Here is a 24,372-nt window from a genome sequence, read left to right as displayed (position 1 = left end):
AACTAGATGTTAAAATAATCAAGCTTGTCGCATACACCTTATCGCTATTTGTCCGCCATTGCTGGAAATCACACAGGTTCCCGTAAAATTTTGACGTCATAAAACAAAATGATTGACGCCACAATGGAAAAGTGATTGTTGTTGACGTCAAAAGTTCAAGCGGACGGGTCAGCCGGGAATAGCGATAAGGTGTATTAAGATAGTCAGTAAAATCTAATTTTATAAGTTTGTTGCAAATATTTTTGGCTCAGTATATATTAGGTGTTTGGAATTATTGTAAGCCCTGTAATGGGTACACTATCTGTCTGACAGAGTTTCTATGACCTAGACCTTATTTTCAGAAGATAATGTCCATTCGGTCTATTTTTATATCATATTGTTATGTGGTTTTCAGATTTATCAACTCTTTCGTTTACCTCCCTTTCTCGTTTCCGGTTTTATTTTTGCCGGCAACGAAATTTGCACGTTTTGAAAATGTCACAGAAACCACAACAGCAGGTAATAACTGTTTTATTAAGATTCCGAATTCACACGACAAAAACTGAATGAGACATAAATTAGTGTATACCGATGTTTCTGAATTTCGTAAAAAAAAAAAAAACCAGTGTTGCACTGATGTCAGTGTTGGTAAAAATATTTTTTTACTCATTAAAGATTTTTTTTATTTCCTTTTTAGCTTTCAGATAGAGATAGAGACAGAGAAAAGAAAAAGAAAGAAACTATTCTTGACTTATCTAAATACTTAGATAAACCCATCAGAGTCAAATTTAGTGGAGGTAGAGAAGGTAACTAAAATTGTAAAATATGTTCTACCTCGTTATTCTCGTTCGAACATAAACTATTTCTCTTTCTAAATGAATGCTTGTCAATTCGTTCCAAGTCCGATTCGTTCCAAGCCAGTTCGTTCCAGATTTGGACAATTTGTACCAAGTCAATTGTCAATTCGTTCCAACTGATTTATTTCATTATTTATCAGATTAAACAATGTGTTCCACCTGATTAAGTTCATTATTAAATCAGACTTAACAATTTGTTCCAACTTTTTTATAATGTATATGTCCGTATATCACTGTATTTGTGTAATTCAACCTACAGTGCACAGCAAAAATCAGCAATTCCTTGTCCATTTTTTCTGCATTTTTCATATAAAAGATCGTTTTTCAATAACATATGTTCATCCTAACAGTTCATAGATAATCGTTCAATAGTCTTTCACATATTTCATTTTGCTGGTCAACGGATGGCACAATGATAAGTGCAACTGGGTAACTGTAATTTGCTGTCTTCTACTTCTACTTCTATGTGGTTAATCTGCAGTCGGAAATTCCATAACGCAAATATACTGTCTTCTATAGCTGTCCCAAAGCTCCATCATCTTGGACTGTGATCTGTTTGTGGCTACTTACTTTTTTTCAGTTTCGTATGTAAGGACACTGAGTAAATTTTAATATTGTAAAAAATACACAACCAGTGCTAATGAGTAGTAACGATGCACGCAAGAAAAACATAGCAAATGTGGTATGTCAGCCCATCAATTATTATTGACAAGCGTTTATGACCCAAGATAAGTACGATATTATTCTTTTGATGAATGCATTAACAACTGTTATGCGCACATCATTGAAATACAATAATCAATTATAATGATAACGATTTCTTTGAAAATATCACTTGTTAGTCACTTTATTCATATTTAAAATATTAAATTTGTCATGAAAAACTTACCTTAATAATTAATAATTATCAATATATATCATGCCCAATATATCGTTCTTCCCAATTAATAAACCATAGAATATTTTTAGATACGTATTGATATTAATTTTTTATCAGTACAGCATTAAAAATTAAAATATTAAGGCTATTTAAATGGTTAATATTGTTTAATACTGTTCTTGAATAAGTTGGAACGAACTGACCAAGCAACTTGGGACGAATTTGTTGGTACGAATCAAAGTTGGAACAAATCATCCAGATACCTTCAAAATACATGTATACCTTGCAATTGAATATTAAAGTCCTTACATCATGCCTCATTATATTATCTATATAATCATCTCAAACTGTTCATACTAATATCTACAAAAAGAAAATACAAAGAACTAGGATTTATTCAAAGCATAATATTACAATCTAAATGTAATAAAGTTGTTGAAAAAGTTTGATGTATCCCAGAACTCCCATATAACGTCAATTCCGGTGAATATAAAATATTCAAATCAGTGATATTTAATAGACCTGAATTTCCAGAACGTTCGATTTACATTATCCGGAAATTCAGATCTGTCAAATTTTACAGTGTTTAATATTTTATACTCTTTGGTAATGACATATTTTGGTAGTTCTGAGATATCATGTTGTAAGCAAAATAAATATTTGTCCACCTCAAATGGAATTGTATCTTATTTTATCAATAAAAAATTTCTGGAAATATTTTGCACCAATATTGGCAATAAGCACAAAAAAGGAAGACTTTGTAACTACCGGTATGTACAAATTTCTAGCCGGCAATGAAAATTTCATGTCAAAATTAGCCTAGGTCGCAAAGTTTCCCCCCAAATTTGCTCTCAAAGTCCAGATGTTAAAAGTGGATTCAGCGTTATGACGTCGTAGCAAGGCGTCTCAGAAAAAAAATAAAATAGCCTTGCCAGACGTCATAATTATTTGGACTAGCCTAAATACTAACCTTTAAAGGAGCAAATCCATTATCATACATGTAGTACATGTAGCTATAAAGGCCATTGGATTTATGGTATCAGGTCCGTTCGCACCCAATATACTTTCTTACCCTACATGTTAGCACCTCACATGTTCACCCCCTAAGCAGTCAGGGGACTTACTGAAATAAGTGATTTTTAAATCACTTATTTGAGTAGCAAATTCGAAGTTTTGTCACAAATTGTGATTTTGTAGTTTTACCAAAATTTGAAACACATAGGTTTAAAAAATATCTTTTCATTAGTTAAATTGAAAAAAATGAATTTTTTGCTTCTTTTAAGTATCAAGGTTTATGCCTTTGATGCTATCATTTAGCTGCAAATTATATTTTAGTTGAAAAAATGCTATAATAATGGCTTTACATAATGAACTGATACTTTCTTAAAAGATTTTTCCCAGCAGTGGGAGTATTTTTCCTGTGAAGTTCAAGGTTTCATCTTTCAGATTATGTAATAAAATTCTACTGTTCGCGATAAAAATTCCACTGTTCGGGGTTGTTGAAATTAGTGGGGGTTATTAAAAGAATGATACTTAAGGTGGTACCTAACACTACAGGGAGATAACTCTGTAAAATCAGCTAAACGTTTTAATTACGTTGTGTTGTTAAGGGAATATTAAGCTTCTCAATGATCAAAATAAGTGTTTGACAAACTGCTATATAAGCAGTGTAATTTTTCTGATAAAACGGTTGGTTCAAATTTTTTGAATTTTTTATATTTTTGTAAAAGGGTCAAAGTCAATACTTTGTCAAAATTTTAAGAAAATTAAACGAGCCAAATTAATTTTAGTTAAAGTGTTGGGTACCACCTTAAACAAGTGATTTTTGGGAAGGGAATTGAGGTTTGATACTTAAACTAGTGATTTTAATGTCATTATCCTAGATTCAGTACAAGGTCATCACCTGAAATGACCTGGTCATCCTAGACAACACAGATGTTGGTTCTGATAAGTTTAGAAACATAATTAGTCCCTGGATCATTAGTATTCTATATTTAAAGCTACAGTAAAATTAAATCACTTCTTCTAGTGATTATTTTGTACTACTTAAATAGGTGATTATTAAAGAAAGACAACTCTTACTTTCAACCTTTATGGAAATAATGTTACTTGAATCAGTGATTTAGAAAATCACTCATTTAAGTAAGTCCCCTGACTGCTAAGGGACGACATCAAAAGTTCAATGTAGGATAAAAAACTTAATTCACATAGTTTTTTTCACTGACCCCCCCACCCCCCTCTTAACTTAATTTGGGAAAAATTGATTTACCAATAGGGATATATATGTAAAAATCGATTTTAGATATACAAAACTTGCAGAATTTTAAACCCCCCCCCACATATAATTTTTTTTTTATTAATTTGATGATTAATTATTTCAAGGGAGTTCCCTTCTCGGTTTCAAAAAAAACAACTTTTCAAAACACTAGTTTATATTGATACAGAATTAATAAAGGAATCCAAAGAGCAAAAAAATATATATAGGTCACCATGTTCGTTTTTGATATAATAGCCATTGACTATTAAAAAATAATTAAAATTTTATAAGACTTTAACAGACAGCTTATAATTATACTTGAAAAGAATTATAAAAAGAAAAATGGGGGTCACTGGTCAAAATTTGTTAAGGCATTCAAATAGATAACAACAGAGGAGTCCGAAAATCTGACCAAATTCCAAAACATGACAAGCGAGCTTCCTTGAATGTTAATTACAAAATCTCAAAGACTGATAATAATTTCTTGTGGATATGCACAATTTTCATAGTATGTCTTTAATATGTATACAAAGATTCAGGAAATTATACACAGCATAATTTGGTGTTATTTTTTAGTGTTTAAAAATCATGATTGTTGTTTTAAGTGTTTTAACTTGCTTTGATGTAAATAATTGCATATATTTAGCTTGGTATGAGTAAAACTTCGAAGATTTTAAATTAAAAAAACGAAATATAATTGTTTTTAACAGCTTGTCTCCATTGATATCATGTGTGTTTGGAAAAGTATGACAATATGATGGCTAAATATTTATAGCAATACACTTTCCAAAACTCGTTTACAAATTATTAAACACAAAACCAATAAAATTTTGACTCGATTATTATTACTGTTTTTACAAAAATAATAAGATATCAAGATATAATGTACAATTTGTATTTCATAGTTAAATGATAGTTTGAATAAAATTTGGGTGCGAACGGACTTTGAGTGCAAACACGAAAGGGGGCAAAGGTGAGTGGGCGAGAACATGATTGGGCGCGAACGGACACAGATTCTGGATTTATAATGTAAATCAATTCAAAGCAGAAAACCAAAGCCCAGATTTGTACTGTACATGAAAAATGTATGGAGGACAGCAACCAACACCAAAGTTCTATAAATGAAGTGAATGTATGCAATTACAGTCTCTTTATGTACCAGCTTGTCAAACCAGCAAGAACTTATGCAATTTATATACATGTACATGATTATTATGTCATGATGATATAAATATACTTAAAATTCTATATCATTTTTTTTGCAGCAAGTGGAGTATTGAAAGGTTATGATCCACTGTTAAATTTGGTATTAGATGGTTGTACAGAGTATCTGAGAGGTAAACCATTGTTAATGTCAAAACAAACAAACACACAAATGCCTAAACCAATTCATGTTATAAATTTTTTACATAATACTTATTATCACAAAACTCAAAGTCATTTGACATTGGGTGGTGTCACTTTTACAACGAGTACATTGACACATGCATATTTACAACCAGGGGCATCTGTGGCCCATAAACACATTCTCCATTTAATGTATACATATTTTAATTTTATTTAGTTGCGACATGCAATATTATTTGATACCAACAGGTGCACTTGATGTAAACATTTTTAGGGAAAAACAAATACTGACAGTTTAATATTGTATAGTGTACATAAGCTCTAAATCATACTTAAGAGAAATATTATCTAGTTCAAAGAATTTAAAAGAGAATATCAAAAATATACACCAATTCCTGGAAAGACAAAAAAAAACAACATTGAGATATTACATCAGACAGCAACAATCATCTTATTGGTAAGAACAAGTAGCTACAGTTCTAGTTTTTGATATGAAAGAAGCTTTGACCAACCCCACTTGTATATATTTCATAATTGAAAGGATGAATAAAACATTATGAAGAAGGAGGGAGTTTTTTTTTTATCATAGACCATTAAATAAAACCAATACCTTCATTTTTACTAAGCATTTGAATGGATAACTCAACTTTCAAAACCTTTCTCTGTTATAGATCCTGATGATCCATACAAACTTACAGAAGACACCAGGCAGCTAGGTTTAGTGGTATGTAGAGGTACATCTGTAGTCTTAATCTGTCCAGCAGACGGCATGGAAGCCATTGCAAATCCTTTCATTCAGCAAGATGGATGAACAATTTAGGAAATTTTTAGCAGATATAAAGAACAAAAAGCAGTGCTTAGTTTGTGACCTTGAGAACGTACATATAGTGCAAATGCCAATGTGAACTCACTCAGACGCTGATGATCTGATATATAGTTTTTGTAAATTGTTTGTTATTGTACAGTTAGTACTGTAATTGTTATGGATGAAGAAAAAAAAGCAAAACAGGCAGAAAATAAAAGTGACAAATTGTTTAGAAAGTAGATTTAATTCTGCATTTTTATTTAAAAGAGTATGCAGTTATCCATTCTTGACCTTTTTGATATACAATGTACATGTATCTTCATTTTCTATTTTTAATAGAATTATTTCCTTTTGTAACTGAAATGACAATTTGTTTTACATTTGCTTTTTATACTAACTATTCAATTTCAACACAAACATATGATTTCATTTTTCACATCAACATTTACTTCATTGAAATACATAATGTTCTACTATTCTTCATATCAGGTGGAGGATACAAAAATAGGGGAGATAACTTTGGATATTTTTTAATATATATTCTAAAACATTGCTTTTACATGTTTTAGGTTTTAAGGAAACAATCACAAAACCTAAGACATGAAAATTCCGGTATTTATAAAATTGATAGAGACCTGTATTTTTTTCATTTCATACACATATATGTCATATATGTTTCATTTTCATATTTGATGTTTTTACATGGATGTTGAATAAACTGTTAAAAGATAACAGGATAGTTTTATATTTTAGATTTATATTATATAACACAGCTTAACAGTTATATTTCCTTATGATTTACAGTTACTTCAATTTTTTGTTTGATAAGTGTAAAGAGACATTTCGCTAGTATTTTAATCTAGAAGCCATCTAATTAACCATCTAGGTGACCCCTGAAGATGATCATAACCCAATGTTAACATAAATGAAGATTCTATAATGATAAAAATCACATAGCTTAGACATTATTTTACATCTTGTAGCTAAAGCTCATTTAATACATGATTCTACAACCAAAGGAAAACTTAAACATAGATATTTAAAATTGACCTTGATGAATTATGTGAAAAATTTCTTTTTAGGTCTCCCATGAGATAATTTTTGCAGGTCTTGCAAACAATTGTAAGTCTAGTGAAAAAGAATTAGTTTGGTCTTCTTTTGACAATAACTTGTGTATTTATAAAATTGAGAAAGGAAATGGGGAATGTGTCAAAGCCACAACAACTCCACCATAGAGCAGACAGCAGCCGAGGGCCACCAATATGTATACATTAAGGTCTTGAAATCCAGCTTCAAGACTTTTAAAGAAAACACAGGAATTTTATAATGTTACAATAGGTGAAAAGTGAAAGTCTAATAACTCCAGAAAAAAATAGCTGTATCAAAGTGATGGTATTATGAGATAAACTATGTTATACTAGTGATGAAAAAACAATCCCTCAGGTATAAATTTTTGGACACATGATTTTAAATAAATACTTCATTCTTTCACAAAAAATTACCAGTTATTTTATATTTTAATATTTTATGATGTATTTAAATGAGTAGTTATTGTTGCAAACTCCATTTGAAATTTGAATTGAGATTATTTTTGCAATAAGGGAAAGTTTGAGGTCAAAAAAATGGGGTGGGGTACAATTTTCTCATTTCAGATTTCAGAAATTAAAAAGAAATTTCTTCAGATTTCAGAAATTAAAAAGAAATTTCTTCAAATATTTTTTTTGAGGGGATTAATATTCTACAGCATAGTGAATTACTCAAAAGCAAAAAAAAATAAGTTCATTAGACTACATTCTATGCTGTGTCAACTATTTAATCAAAATCCAAATTCAGAGCTGTATCGAGCTTGAATGTTGTGTCCATACTTTCCCCAACTGTTCAGGGTTCGACCTCTGCGGTCGTATAAAGCTGCGCCCTGCAGGGCATCTGGTTACATGATACAATAGGCAAAAAAAATTAACTGGTATGAATTATTAGGTAAAAAAAGTGGTATATAGATATATGAAGATGTGGTATGAGACAACTCTCCATCAAAGTCACAATTTATAAAGGTAAACCATTATAGGTCAAAGTACAGTCTTCAACAAGGAGCCTTGGCTCCCACCAAAAAGCAAGCCATAAAGGGCCCCAAAAATAACTAGTGTAAAACCATTCAAAAGGGAAAACAAATTGTCAAATCTTTATAAAAAAACAAGAAACACATCAACAAATGACAACTACTAAGCATCAGACAGGGTTTAAAGGTTCTAATGGTACCAAACCTTCACCCTTTTCTGAAACAATAGTGTTACATCACAACATGGATAGATGCACTCTAAAATATCAATTGAAATGGCTTAACTCAATGAAAAGACATTAACACAAGTGAACATACACAGAACAAATAAATTTTATATACATGTATAATACAATGTAAAATACAAAATCAGTAAGTCAAATGAACTTGCTGATAAACAATCCTCTATGTAATAAAGCTTTCCAGAAAATGTTCCTATTGGAATGAGCCCCAAGAGAAAGTAGTTTTATATCAACTTCAAACCCCACTTCTTTTAAAATAAATGTCAATAACTAAAAAAGGAAATAAGAAGAGCATCTGTTGGATCAAGCAGTTGAGCCTTGCTTGAATGACACTTAATGTGTCATAATTTAGAGCTTGACCATTGTTTTGGTGGGTTTCTTGTTGCTCAAACTTAAGTTTTAAGCTCACCTGGCCCAATGGGTCAAGTGAGTTTTTCTCATCACTTGTCATCCATTGTCGACTGACTATAACTTTTCAAAATTAATCTCCTATGAAACCACCGGACAATACAACCAAATTTGGCTACAATCATCATTGGGATATCTAGTTTGAAAAATTTGTCTGATGACCCTGTCTGCCAACAAACATGGAAGACATGGCTAAAATAGAACATGGAGGTAAAATGCAATTTTTGGCTTATATCTCTGAAACTAAATCATTAAGCATGTTTAGGGCAAATTCGACTTGGGTTAATTATGTTCGTCAGGTTAAGATCTGTCCTCTATTTGGCCTGAAATTTTCAGACGATTTTTGATTGAAAAATGTATCTGATGACCCTGCCATCCAACTAACATGGCTAAAATATAACATATGATAGAAGTTTAAGTGTGTGGGGGGGGGGGGGGGGGGGTTAATTACCTTATGGTAAAAATAAATAAATATAATGTCCAAAAAGACGGATCGGAAATGGTCCGGACAGGCCACAAAACCAATTAGGTGCGTCCCGTAGCATTCGGGGAAACTCAGCCGATTTGGTCTAGTCTGATTACAATCGTGACTATGTCGTGACAGATTCTGATGTTTCGGATTAAAATCGTAACAATGTTCTGTCCTCTGGAACGTGCATGATCTGGAGATTTTTGTCAATGTCTGGGTTCTGTCGGATCTCTGTTGGATCACATTCAGTAGAATCGGGACGCGGTTCGGTCGTTTTGTACCATGCGAAAGATACAAATCTGATTTGATAATCGGAGAAAGTAGATTTATTTTCGTGGTTCAATAAATGTTTTCACAAATTTTAATTAGAATGTGAATTTTCAACCACGATTCACAGGATCTCAATCAGACTTTTGACAAATTTTAGTCGGGAATGGTCCTGCCAAGAACGGCTGTAAAAATCGTGAATGTGTGACCCCAGCTAAAGGCCAGCCAAGGTCGTTAAAACCCTATATAACTTGAGTAAGTCTATTTTCAGAATTATTCAGGTACTTTTCTATAAACCATTACTATATCGTCTTTTCCAGCATACTTATATTGGGTGAATTTCCCCTGTTTTAAGGGTGTTTCCAGATAACCTTTTAAAGGCATTTCAAGTATTATACAGACCCGGGTCGGAAATAAATTTTGAAGAGAAGAGGTATTCAAATGGTGTTCGTTTGGGAGACTTTCTTGACAGCATCATTTAGCATTTTTTGTTATTTATCTTGATTGTCATTTAGATTTAAATATACTGTTTCAACATATATCAAGCAAAGTAAGATCAACAAATAAGTCAACATGAGCAAAATTGTCAATTGACATGTTATTGGAGTTATTGTCCCACAAATCATTTTCTGCAATTAATTGAAAATCTTTTGCTTTTGATGTATCTAGTCTACTATGCATTTGGTTCCCGTAGGAATTCCACTAAGCTGTTGTTTAACACGCCATCTAAAACGGAAAATTATAGTTTTCATTATAACAAATTAATTGATGTCAGTGGAAATAATAGTTGTCGATTTGTTTAAATATTTACACATGGAAAAATAAATCAGTGACTAATATGTTAGTTTATTTTGTACATCAAGATTTTTTCGTCTCATATGGATTCATTTTTAATAATTAAGGTTTTACAAAAACATACCGTTTATTTATAGAAATATCATAGAAAATATGTTCCCTGATGAAGGAGGGGGGGGGGGGGGGTGGGGGGCAAGGGGTTTAACTGTTATGCTGTTATGGGGCAATTTAATTCTTTATCTGTTATTTTGAAAATATATTTGCTGTTAGCTGTTATTGTCTTATTCTTTGTTAGCTGTTATTGGGCTTTTAGTTTTTTTGTTATCTGTTATTGTGATAATGTATTTGCTGTTAACTGTTATTGAAAATTGGAATGTTAGCATTTTTTTTGACAGTCAATATTCGGTATAAATTGAAGATCATTGGCCATTGGGGTCTACCACTACTAATATGTTTGTCTCGTATTCAGAGAAGGATACCATTAACATTTATCTTACCTCCTATACATTTCCAGGAATATGATTGGTTAAAAGCGTCCGCGTGCAAACCGTGTATATTTGATATTAGGTTAGTAGGGAGGCGGGGTTTATCTCATACACGGTTAGTAGTGGAGTTACGTCCCTTTATATTCCTTATTAGGTAAGAAGGGGTGGGGCTTATTTCATACACGGTTAGTAATGGTGTTATGTCCCTTTGTAAAAAACAAAACGGTACTATGAAAAAATCTTAAAAGTTCCAACAGACGAAGAAATTGATGATTCAGATTGAAATAAATTCATAAAACACATTTAAACCTTACAAGTCGTTATTGTTGGCATCTGTTTTTGTAGGATTAATGGAAGTATTTTCTTAGCGCTAACAGTATTGAAGACTTGCTCGTTTTGAGAATCACTAGCCTTAATTTCACACGTTAAGATAGTCGGTAAGATAAATTCGTTACATAGTGTGCTAGTGACGTAATACGGTATATATGGGGTCAGTAAATTCCATATGGGGATTCAGTCGAGCTTCGCTCTCACCCCATATGGAATTTACTGACCCCATATATACCGTATTAGGTCACTAGCACACTATGTAACGAATTTATCTTACCGACTATCTTAACGTGTGAAATTAAGGCTAGTGATTCGAGCTTCGCTCTCACCCCATATGGAATTTACTGACCCCATATATACCGTATTAGGTCACTAGCACACTATGAAACTAATATTTTATCTTACCTCCTATACATTTCTAGGAATGTGATTGGTTAAAAGCGCCCTCGTGGAGACCGTGTATATTTGATATTAGGTTAGTAGGGAGGCGGGGCTTATCTCATACACGGTTAGTAGTGGAGTTACGTCCCTTTATATTCCATATAAGGTAGTAGGGAGGCGGGGCTTATTTCATACACGGTTAGTAGTGGTGTTACGTCCCTTTATAAAAACAAAACGGTACTGAGAAAAAAACCGTAAAGTTTTCAACAGACGAAGAAATTGATGATTAAGATTGAAATAAATTCATATAACACATTTAACCCTCACGAGTTGTTATTGTTGGTATCTGTTTTTGTAGGATCAATGGAAGTAGTTTCTTAATGCTAACAGTATTGAGGACTTGCTCATTTTGATAGGTCTAAATTTCACACGTTAAGATAGTCGGTAAGATAAATTCGTTACATAGTGTGCTAGTGACCTAATACGGTATATATGGGGTCAGTAAATTCCATATGGTGCTCTCATCCCATATGGAATTTACTGACCCCATATATACCGTATTAGGTCACTAGCACACTATGTAACTAATAATATGATTATTATTTTTTTTATCAAAATGGTATTTACGGACCATATAATACCATGCTATTACTTAAAGAGTCTATTTTGATCTATGAATACTTTGAATTATTTGAAGCTCTTACAGAAGTTAAGTTATTATTTTTTTTTCGTTTGCAATATTGACTTTCAGAAATAAAACAAACGCACATTACTGATATATCAATTTATCGAATTTCTTATGTACATAATTAGTTTCATTTTTCCGTATTTTATATATTAAACACGTTTAATTAAAATTAAATAGCTTAAGAAAACAAAAATAACAATGCTCCGTTGTTGGACTGGATCAATGAATATTGGTGCAACATTCTATTGTATCCTGGGTGGAACGCTGAAAAATGGAAAAATCGATCAGATATCGTGAAAACTCATTTGAAAATATTGTGGTATTTTTCATTTTAAACAAAACACGACAATACAATTTGAACAAATTGGTTAAAAATATTGATCCTTTTGGGGGAAATATATAAAATTATTTGCTTGTCTGATAGGGGCTCACTGGGAAGATGTGGTACTGCTGACGTGACGTTATGCCTTCTCCTGGGAAAGGCAGTCCCGCTAAAACCGGATCCCGTCCAAATTCACACCGATTGACTCCTGCAAGTAGAGCAAGCTTTGCCCGGTATGTCATTCTTATTATTTTATTAACTCATGTTAACATTAATGCGGAAAAAAGGGGAGGGTAAATTCGACTTCCAGAATTGATGAAATATTAAAAAGCAAGATCGTTATCAAGATTTATTAACTTCTTACATTCATTTATTAGTTTTCTGTTGATATTTGGTTTGTTGGTTGAAAATGGAAATAGGAAACGTAGAGTTTATTTCTTTCGTAACACGTTACAGTCTCTTCGTTCCGCGACCACCCGAAATTGTTATGGAAAAACGAAAGAATGATAAAAGAAAATTTAGGTTATTAATGAAAGAATCAGCATCTGATGGAAAATGTAGACCATTATCCAAAGGGTTTCGTCTATCGATTCCTTTAATTTAGTCTGATGCGTTTTTCTGTCAAATAAAAGGGAACTACTTTGTTTTCCGTTATTTTTTTGGATAGTTTAGCAAAGTTGACCTGTTTGCATAGTTTGAAGTCTGATATGATTTTGGGTGAGTTCTTAGATGGAGTTTTCGTTAAATCATTGGACAATTAGAGAGAGAAAAAGGGTTGATAGTTTAGTCTTAGATGCATGATTTTTTTATTAGTTGTTAGTGGCTTTGAACTAGCTTTCAGATAACTGCGAGTACTCTCAGATCTGTATCTAGTGTCTTTTTGTTGTCGGGATGTATACAAGTATCCGGCCACGTCCACTTGTATTTTTGTCCTTCTGATGAGTTCAGCCTTTTTCAACTGATTTTTATAGTTCGTTCTTATGTTGTACTGTTATACCACTGTCCAAGGTTAGGGGGGTCCCGCTAACATGTTTAACCCCGCCACAGTATTTATGTACGTGCCTGTCCCAAGTCGGTATCCTAAATTCCGAGTGGTTGTCGTTTGTTTATATGTTACATATTTGGTTTTTCGTTCATTTTTTTATACAAATAAAGCCGTTAGTTTTCTTGTTTGAATTGTTTTACATTGTCATATCGGGGCCTTTTATAGCTGACTATGCGGTATGGGCTTTGCTCATTGTTGAAGGCCGTACGGTGACCTATAGTTGTTACTGTCTGTGTCATTTTGGTCTCTTGTGGATAGTTGTCTTATTGGCAATCAAACCACATCTTCTTTTTTATATCTTCACGTAAAGATACCAAAATGACACAGAAATAAACACCTATAGGTAATCGTACGGCCTTCAAAGATGAGCAAAGCCCATACCATAAGAACATATTAAGAGTATAAATTTGGAAAACCATCGTTTTTTAAATAAAGCTTGATTTTTTTGGTTCAGTATAATAATGATTGTTTATTAGAAATAGAAAACAAAAACAAAAACACGTATAAACACGTTTGGTGGATCTTTAGATGAAAGAGATTCATCAATATTTTTGATTTCTTCGATGGTTATGACTTTTATTAAAATTTGTTGTTATATATAAAGGGAACTACCGGTATTACTTATGTGATTATTGAAAAGGTGGGGGAGGTGTGGGCTCAAAGTCACGGATGATTTAAGTAGAAGAAAATATTTTAAAATGAGATGGAAGACTATCAATTACTGTATGTAGCATGTTGCAGATGATTCAAATCTGTTAGGTAATTCAATCAAACTTATTGTAGTACATTTTAACGCTTTGTCATTTCAACAATAAAATGTTTTATGTGCATATGGTAGAGAAGCTCATGCTTTACTTTAATCAATTTGAAATCGAAAACGGACAGGAAACATTTAAAGAGTACTACAGTTTTGATGGGACATCTGAATATGGAAACGGGTATCATGGGCAGAGAATCACTTCCGGATTGTTACACTTTTCAGATTTCTTTACCGTATTGTCTATTAATGGTCTATTATTTTTTTTTTAATATCCTTCCGTCATTGTCAGGAAACCGCGCTATTGTTTCCATATTATCAAAACTGTAAAATCATTTCTTTTTTTGTCAGCACATATTAAACTTTATCATGATTAAATGAGTGTGTTACGTAAGAAACATGGATATTATCAAATACTAAGGGTTAACAAACTCATAAAGTGAACAAGACAAGACAATAACTTTACAAAAAAGGAATGAACCATGACAATGGAAAACAAGCATAGTCTTGAAAAAAAAATCCACATTGTTTAAAAATGAATATTCTTCTAAACGGGACCTCTAATAAGTTTTTGACAATGTTAAAAAACGTATATAGAACATATAGAGGAATTTCTAATGACCGGCCATTGAATTGCAAATATAGCACGAAAACTAAAGAAAAAAAACATAACTTTTGGCATATTGATTTTTCACAGGATACAACGATATAATATCTAAGCAATCGAAAAAAAAACATCATTTATTGCTCACGAAGTTCAAATATAAATTCTGTATTGTAAACTCCCAGACATATAAATAGTGTTATACAAGAGGGATTCTATACTATTGTCAAATAGAAATGCCATCTAAAATATGCGCATTAATTATGTACTGATGTTTATCTAAACAGTGCAGATTATTTGCATTATTTTCATTCTAAATTACTATAAAAAAAAGGTTAAGCTTTATTATTAATCTATACATATACAGATGGATAAAGTGTTTACTATATGTTGTCAGAAATGTACTGTATTCTTTGTAACGACTTAGTTTCTTATTTCTTTCATTAGTAAATATCTATCATGATATTCATTAAAAACCAATAAAGGTCTATGCTTTTTATTGAAGAATATTTAATGTGGATGTTTTCTTAACATATTTTAATTGAGTACTTAAATCTCTAAATCCGGTTATTTCAACTTTTTATGAAAACACGTTTTAGTTGAATTATAAACAGTAGCATACAAAGGATTTTCCTATAAGTCAATTAAAGAAATAGATAAAGCTGCTATATCTGCCGGAAGACATCCGAAGAAATGGCCGGTATGTTAAGGTAAGATTTTATCAGGATTTTCTACGAATTCTATGCCAGTGGCGGATCGGGGGGGGGGGGGGGGGGGGGGGAGGGGAGGGTCGAGGGTTGGAACCCCCTATTTTTTGACGATTAATGCATTTGAATGGGGACCTATAGTTGGAAATCCCCCTTTTGTCCGGGGTTGGGACCCCCTTTTTAAATGGCTGGATCCGCCCCTGCATGCCATCCGGTGGGAATATTTCTCAGCAATGTGATCAACATCCTCAAGTTATGGGATGTACATTTGTCTCTCCGTTTAGACCTTTTATAAAAACGTCTACCAACAGCTCCGTTGCATTCTCATTTAATTGCAAAACGATTGATTTCTTTTAATTTTTTTAAATTTTATTTTCTTCATTTTCAAGATTTATATTGGAAATAAAATCAATTCTATTGTATGTTGTTAATGTAACGAGAATTTATATGTATGAATGTTTCTGATCAATATAACATAACTAAAAGAAATTAATAGACCAAGGTTGTTCACAAATTATTGCTATTGGTGACGAATAATTTCAATATAACAAATAATATGCATTTGATAATTAAAATTCCTCCTTAGTGTCCACAGAAAAATGAAAAATGTAATAATTCTCAGAAGCACATTCATTTATCCTACAGTTCATTTTATAATATTTTAAAAGTATTGAGTCCATATATTTGATCAAGTTAATTGACCACGATAACATGTACTCCGGTATATCATTTAAAACTTGTTTCTTTATTATTATGAGGCTGACTTCATGCAGGAACTTCTTAGGAAGAAAGATAAGAAGTTAGCAATATCCTTTAACTCTACTTTCCGCCATATAGATAACGTTCTTTCACTAAACAATTCAAAATTTGGTGACTATGTGGAACGCATCTATCCCATCGAATTGGAGATAAAGGATACTACAGATACAGTTAGGGTCGGTTGAAAACAAAACTTTACGACAAAAGAGATTATTTCAGCTTTCCAATTGTGAACTTTCCATTTCTAAGTAGCAACATTCCAGCAGCACCTGCATACGGGGTATATATCTCCCAATTGATACGATATTCCCGTGCTTGCATTTCCTATCATGATTTTCTTGATAGAGGGTTACTGCTCACAAGGAAGCTATTAAACCAAGAGTTCCAAATGGTGAAGTTGAAATCATCCCTTCGTAAATTTTACGGACGCCATCACGAGTTGGTTGACCGTTATGGAATAACCGTTTCACAAATGATATCGGATATGTTCCTTACGTCGTAACTACAATCCCCTTCCCTTTCATGAATGTGACCTACCGAATTAGACTATTTACCGGATTTGTAATCACACAAGCAACACGACGGGTGCCACATGTGGAGCAGGATCTGCTTACCCTTCCGGAGCACCTGAGATCACCCCTAGTTTTTGGTTGGGTTCGTGTTGTTTATTCTTTAGTTTTCTATGTTGTGTCATGTGTACTATTGTTTTTCTGTTTGTCTTTTTCATTTTTAGCCATGGCGTTGTCAGTTTGTTTTAGATTTATGAGTTTGACTGTCCCTTTTGTATCTTTCGTCCCTCTTTTAAAGAAGTTATTGGCTATACACGTTTCAGTGCAACATAAACAGTACAACACAATAAACAAGTTAACATTTAGAAGTCAACCAACGGTCTTTAACAAATTACTGCGTTCACATTCCAAACCGACCCAAGTCATAGCAGTTTGTCAGATTCCATTGGATAAGTTTATCGCCCAATAAACACGTATACCGTTATCCAACAATACTGGCTGAAAATATGTCTTTCCATTTTAAACTAGAGTGAAATATAAAAAGGAACGACAGAGATTACTACTAAAAAAAATGTAGGACACAATTTTTCATCCTAGCCCATATCAAAATCAAATGGTAGCTCCTTAAGATCAATAGTTTGCAGAACAAAGTATTAGAATAAGAATAAGAATTTTATTAATCTAATCAAGAACCCATAAAGGGCATCATTTTACAACACAATATGATTGGAAAAAGCAAAACAGAAAACTAATACATACTTTAACGTTATGAACAGGATCAGAGCCTAACACAACATGTGTTTTATATAACTATTATATTAAATCTTATAACAATAAAATACTAAATTACTTCATATATTTTGTTTACATCTGGATCTTATTTCTAACCCTTTAATAATGTAATTTCCTAGGCACATGAGAGTTGGTAAATGCTCATTTGTGAACAGCCAGAAATATTTCTTATCATTAGGTAGTTCTTTAAAATTAGTACAAAAAGTTATAACTTTATCATATAATAATTTCCTCTGTTCATCATATAATGGACAATTTACTGTAAAATGGGTCTCATCTTCAATAGAATTTGATCCATGTGATAAGCAATGATGACATAGACGTTGAGTTCTCTCTATGTATTTTTTATTATATCTATCTTTCTTAATTTTAAGATCATGAGCACTTATTCTCATTTTACATATAGCTCTTCTTATACTAAAATCTTTAATTGATAAATAGGCCTCCTTTACAAAGTCAGTCTTGAGGTTGAAATAATTCTCTAATTTACTATTACCTTGTGATAAGGTTTCAGATCTTTTGACCAACCAAAATGTTTTGAAACTATTAGTATTTGTAATTGACCAAGTAGATATAAAGCAATATTGGTAATAGTTCTTGGGTAATTCACGAATTCAATACCGGACAACACTGTATCGTTATAAAAAGTTGGTAAATTAATGTATGTTCATCTACGAGCAATTAACTACTATCCCACTTATTTCGGCAAATTGATTCACAATCGATATATGTATGCACTCTGGAAAACAACGACGATATTGTTAACTGCTTTGTCAGCTGTCGCTAAACGTAAACGCTTTCAGAGATTTTTTTAACATGGTTTTTCAGTTGCCATTGGTAAAAATTGGCTTATCGACAAGCCATCTTCTTTTTTCTCTTTGTGGAAATATCGTGTTTCTGCCTTTTCTACTAAAATGTTCATACATTGATGTGACCAAGGAGGTTAGTATGAAATTCAAAACAGTGTAGCTGTGGCCATTGATTGACACATTAAAATCATTCATTGACTGGGACAATTTAGGTGAACGTTTGTATGTAACGACCAATGCTCACTATGTACTTTTTAAAGAAACTTAAACTATGGGGTCACCAAAGGTTCTCAAAACCTAAATAAAGTAATTCGAAAAATTAATCAGAAATAGCACGATATTTTGATTTATATCAATTATATAAATCAAAACACAAAGTTTATTCCTGATTATTTTTTCGAATTATTTTATAATTAAAGGCGTTAAGAAACCTTTGGTGACCCCACAGTTTAAATGTCTATCGTAGGTACGTCATGAACAGTGGTTGTTACAGACAAACGTTCACGTAAATTGTCCCAGTCAATGGATGATTTTGATGGGTCAATCAATGGCCACAGCTACACTGTTTTGAATTTCATACTATATGACCTCTGTGATGTGACAGTTAAGTTTATACAAGAAAAACAATCTCCTTTGATCAAATGCAGAACTTATGAACACATAAGAATGAAATCGTTGCTGTTAAAAAATAAGATGACATCTATCTTAGGCGATGAATTAGTTGAACCAAATATTTTCAAAACTGTGTTCTAATCATATCAATCATTTATCAATAATATTAAAAAGTAATACCCTATATTTCAAAGTACGCCTAAGGTCTCGTGTTGATGTTTCAAAACATGATTATTCACGACCAACATATTAAGAAGTTTTTAATTTACTTCTTAAACCTGTTGTTATTGTACCTTTACAATATATCCACCCAGCATTAAATTGAATTTTGAACTGTTGATTAGTTACTTTTAATTCTGAGTACAATTATTGTTGGGATTTAAACGTACTTACTGACGTTGGTTCATATAAAATGTCAACAGATCGACAAATTTTAAAGTTTCCTCACAAAATTTCTGTTCCTTTCTTAAATTTTATTTGAAGAAAATGATATGGTTTACACTCTTATATATTCGAATTCTAAAAAAGAAAATTAAAAAGAGATGCGTGATCATGTGTATGTATAAAGACAAGTACTGTTAAAATGAATAAGATGTGCATTTGAAAGAAGTATATGTCTCTGATTATAGCATGTAGCTATAAAGAGGTGTTTGTGCTCAAAATTCCAATTTGATTGCCAGGTGAAAATCAGTATATATATCTTTATATGCATTGTAAAAATTGAGTCGTATAAATGGGGAAATGGTTCCGCCAACGTAAGGCATTTGAAATTACTAATTTGTGCATGTTTTATGATTGTGAATGTTTATGCACCTGCCATGAATTTAGCCTTTTATTTTTTCAAACCTTGTCAAGTCATATTGTTCCTCACTTTTCAACTTATTGATATATCTCTAAATTGAAACGATCAAGACTGTGCATCAATAAAATTGAGAATGGAAATTGGGAATGTGTCAAAGAGACAACAACCTTACCAAACAACAGAAAACATCCGGAGACCACCAATGGGTCTTTAAGCGAGAAAATCAATATTCAATATTGTTACTACTAGCACTGGATCGATACCAGTGCTAGTAAAATATATAGTAGTTAGTACCCATGGGATCATCAGTTTGGTAGTTAGTACCCATGGGATCATCAGTTTAGTAGTTAGTATCCATGCCGGGATCATCAGTTTAGTAGTTAGTATCCATGGGATCATCAGTTTAGTGTAAGAATCCATGGGATCATCAGTTTAGTAGTTAGTATCCATGGGATCATCAGTTTAGTAGTTAGTATCCATGGGATCATCAGTTTAGTAGTTAGTATCCATGGGATCATCAGTTTCGTTGTTAGTATCCATGGGATCATCAGTTTAGTGTTAGAATGCATGGGATCATCAGTTTAGTAGTTAGTATCCATGGGATCATCAGTTTAGTGTTAGAATGCATGGGATCATCAGTTTAGTAGTTAGTATCCATGGGATCATCAGTTTAGTGTTAGAATCCATGGGATCATCAGTTTAGTGTTAGAATCCATGGGATCATCAGTTTAGTAGTTAGTATACATGGGGTCATCAGTTTAGTGTTAGAATGCATGGGATCATCAGTTTAGTAGTTAGTATCCATGGGATCATCAGTTTAGTGTTAGAATCCATGGGATCATCAGTTTAGTGTTAGAATCCATGGGATCATCAGTTTAGTGTTAGAATCCATGGGATCATCAGTTTAGTAGTTAGTATCCACGGGATCATCAGTTTAGTAGTTAGTACCCATGGGATCATCAGTTTAGTGTTAGTACTTCGGTACTGACGAAAGGCACCGAAATGACATATGTAAAACAGCTCAAAAAGAGATAACTAGCGGCCAGATTTATGTACAAAACAATTAACGAAAAACAAATGTTTTACATACAGCAACAAACGACAACCACTTATTAAATTACAGATTCCTTTCTAAGGACAGGCACACAAAAAAATGTTACGGGGTTAAACCGGCATGCTTGTTTTTCATTATTGTTGTATATATACATAATATATACTTGGGTCTTTGTTTTTTTGTTTTGTTTCAATTATTTTATATTTTATCAATGTCTGAAGGCCGTCATTTGCTTACATCTTCGTCGTTTCGTCTCTTTTGTATAGTTGTGACACTGACAGCCAAATGACGTCTTCTTGTTTTCATATTTCAATCACTGTTATTAAAGTCCTGCATGCAAACTGCACGAAACGCTGCAATTTGATAAGTAGCTTTAAAATGCTGACATTGTTTATTTTCAATTCAGGTATTATATAAATTCAATTTACCCCAAAATTGAACTGTGTTTCTCTTTATATATTGTTTTCGCTGCGTGCTATAGTAAATCACTGTTTTCATTGTATTACAGTTTTAAATTAAGTTAATTTTATCCTTTCAAACAAATGTTTTAAAAATATTGATGTTGCTTAATTCATCAAGAGACACATTTACTGATTTGTCAAAATGTTATGAAATTGTTTTTAGTTTGACCAAATTAACAAATAATCTGGTCAGTGCTTCATTGGCCTTCCGGGCGTATTATTCATTAATTGTTACTTCTGTCAAACTAGATTTCATAGACCGAATATGATTTGCTATATCAATATCAAAACTTACATAAAAATCAAAACTCCACTTCACACACGGATGGATAGTTAGGAGAGAGGATTTTATTTTCAAAAGATAGAAAGCATTTCTAGGAAGGCGATTGTCTAGTGGACTTTTATTGCTGAGCAAGATTGTATACATTGTGATTTTTTTCTTTTATAAGACCGACATCATCAAACGGTAGTAGCCTAAAGAAAAATCTATGAATTCCAATAAATTCCAACAATTCTCTAGTGAGATTCATTTCTTTCCCAATGATCCTTGTGACATATCACTTGAAGGAATATATCTATAATTAATATGAACTTAAATTTTAAACAATATAATAATATTGTCAAGAAAAAGTGTTATTAGTGTATCGAAGGAAGTTTATTGGATGTGAGCAAGTTCTAATTATACAATATTACAAAAGATTCTGGATACAGAAATTCAGTTCATGCACTTAAAAGTGTAATACATTTATTTAACATTCATAAATTGAAATACGTATGCTTTGAATGGGCTCAACATTATTTCTAGTTATAAATCTAAAATTGTTCATTTCATAACCGTCGTGAGCAGCTAAGGAACTGAAGTACATATAGCATTTTAACAAGATGGATTTTAAACATTTTTGTTGAGATGATTAGTTGTAATTGATGATTTTAATTTTAAATCTTTAAATATCATAAGTAGAAGATTTTATAAGGACAATTACATTATATACCTATATACATATTAGTTTATAAAAAGTGCATGGAAAATAGACCTAACGATGTTCGAGAGGATCTGATATATATTTATATAGTAACTGTTCTAGCTTGTGATACCACAGTGACAGAAATAATAGCCAAAAATAAGAAATATCGAAGAAAACGCAAATACTTGGCTCTTATGTCCGTCTATCCTGATTTAACAGCTGTCAATTCTGATTTGACATGAGAAGATTATAATTGGCAGCCAAGAGATAGATAATAATAGACAGTGTTCTATTTCAAAAATAACATAGTGAAAATTAAGATAAATCTTTCGTTTAGTAAGAGAATACACTAGAATCATTCAGTCATGAAGGGAATGGCAAACCCCAAAACGTCCTTTCAGAGGTAAGATTTATTTTCTGATTATAATTTTGTTCATGAAATATTTTAACTCTTTGGTCGTGTATTTCCCAGTTATTGAAATAGTAAATCGGTCAAAGCTTGTATTAACAATTTTTTGAAATGGCGTTAAAAAAGTGAAGGCGTTCATTTTCACTGAGAACTCTGAAAATGATTTTTGACCTTTTTTTTAACAATTATTTTAAAATTTTAAAAATATTGACCGATCCACAAGGATGCATTTCATCAAACTGTAGCTCTTGTTACAACAAAATAGTAAAGTCGTTTACTATTTGGTCCATAAATGCCACTTAACCAGTTTTTGTAATGTTCACATGTATTATGTTCACAATAAATAGTGTCTCAAACTTTATAATAAAATTTGATTTGAAAAGTTAGTGAGAAAACATAGCAGTCTATTATTATATACCTTAAAGATTCCGGAAAAGTGTTGTAAAGTACTCTTTGCCCGATGTATTGATAGTTAAAAAAAAGTTCGAGAGTTTGGCTAACTCGGGTTTTGTGTTTAGAGCTTAGAATGCGCAAAATGTATCTGTCCAGTTGGAAGAAACGATAATCATCGCGCCCTGATTCTTGTTAGTGATAAGGACGAAAGAACGAGACAGCAGCTTCCCCTCTTTTTAAGTTCATGTTTAAAAAAACAATATCATAATCTAGAAATAAATTTCGGTTTCCATGATTCAATAGACATTTCCTGTAAGCGACAGATTCTGAAAAAAAAATATTAGGCTCAAGTGGTGCATCTTCGCTAGCCAAGGGTTACGATCCACTCCCGCTCTCTTCACACATCTTCGCTAGCCAAGGGTTACGATCCACTCCCGCTCTCTTCACCCTTGGCGGATTGAGATAAAATTTCGGAGACACAAGGTAATGATTTTTATTGGTTGCAGTAGAAACTCGCTGCATCCAATCAAAAAGCGCCTATAAAATGATCACGTGTAGATGTAGAAAGTGTTTGTAAACAATTGCCACGTGTTTATTGCGCAACAAGTCTTTACATCACTTAACATACGACTATATTTAGTGACAACTTGAATGTTTTAATCAACTAATAGAAGTTCCTGTGTATGTTTCATGCACAAATGCACGAATGTTGACGTATATTTTCGTTTCCGGCTTTACCAAGTGTGTAGAATCTAGACGCTACAGTGTTTTTACCTCCAAATTGAAGAGTTCAAGTGCTACCATTGGCCAAGAATAATGTATTCGGAATGGGCGTGACTTTAATCTTCCGATAGATGGCGCAACATTGATATCACAAATGTTAGCTCAATCTGCCAAGGGTGAAGAGAGCGGGAGTGGATCGTAACCCTTGGCTAGCGAAGATGCAAGTGGTGAAGCATCAAACACATCACCAAGCGGTCATATGTATCATACGTGTTCAATCATACATACATACACGTTAAAATGTATTAAGACTATCAATAATAGAAATTCAATAATGATTTGTTGGGGAATACGTTAGCATTGATTGTAATATTTGTTTTCATTTAATCTGTCTATTTATATT

General features: G+C 32.3%; 2 protein-coding genes across 12 annotated transcripts in view; both read left to right on the top strand.

Moving 5' to 3' along the window:
- The first annotated feature begins 367 nt into the window (after positions 1-367).
- Positions 368-6,857, top strand: LOC139520725 (U6 snRNA-associated Sm-like protein LSm7). The gene is made up of 4 exons (XM_071313632.1): positions 368-498; positions 677-785; positions 5,239-5,310; positions 5,992-6,857. Exons 1-4 carry the CDS (start codon positions 382-384, stop codon positions 6,129-6,131), a joined length of 438 nt encoding a protein of 145 aa, XP_071169733.1. The 5' UTR covers positions 368-381; the 3' UTR covers positions 6,132-6,857.
- Positions 6,858-12,694: 5,837 nt separating this feature from the next.
- The window catches only part of LOC139520723 (leucine-rich repeat-containing protein 71-like), a 44,022-nt gene continuing 32,344 nt past the window's right edge, over positions 12,695-24,372 (top strand). For 8 of the 11 annotated variants that reach the window (XM_071313612.1, XM_071313604.1, XM_071313613.1 and 5 more), the window contains exon 1: positions 12,695-12,801. In XM_071313612.1, the coding sequence (XP_071169713.1) occupies positions 12,710-12,801 (92 nt within the window). In that variant the 5' untranslated portion in view covers positions 12,695-12,709. Of the gene's footprint in view, positions 12,802-15,652; positions 15,685-21,586; positions 22,848-24,372 lie in introns of those variants that run through there. The other 3 variants (XM_071313618.1, XM_071313614.1, XM_071313608.1) reach the window with 3 other exon arrangements.

Source organism: Mytilus edulis, chromosome 4 (assembly GCF_963676685.1).
Source record: "Mytilus edulis chromosome 4, xbMytEdul2.2, whole genome shotgun sequence".
Taxonomy (NCBI): Eukaryota; Metazoa; Mollusca; class Bivalvia; order Mytilida; family Mytilidae; genus Mytilus; species Mytilus edulis.
The sequence above is the reverse complement of the archived record's forward strand: the minus strand, read 5'-3'. Positions and strand labels throughout refer to the sequence as shown.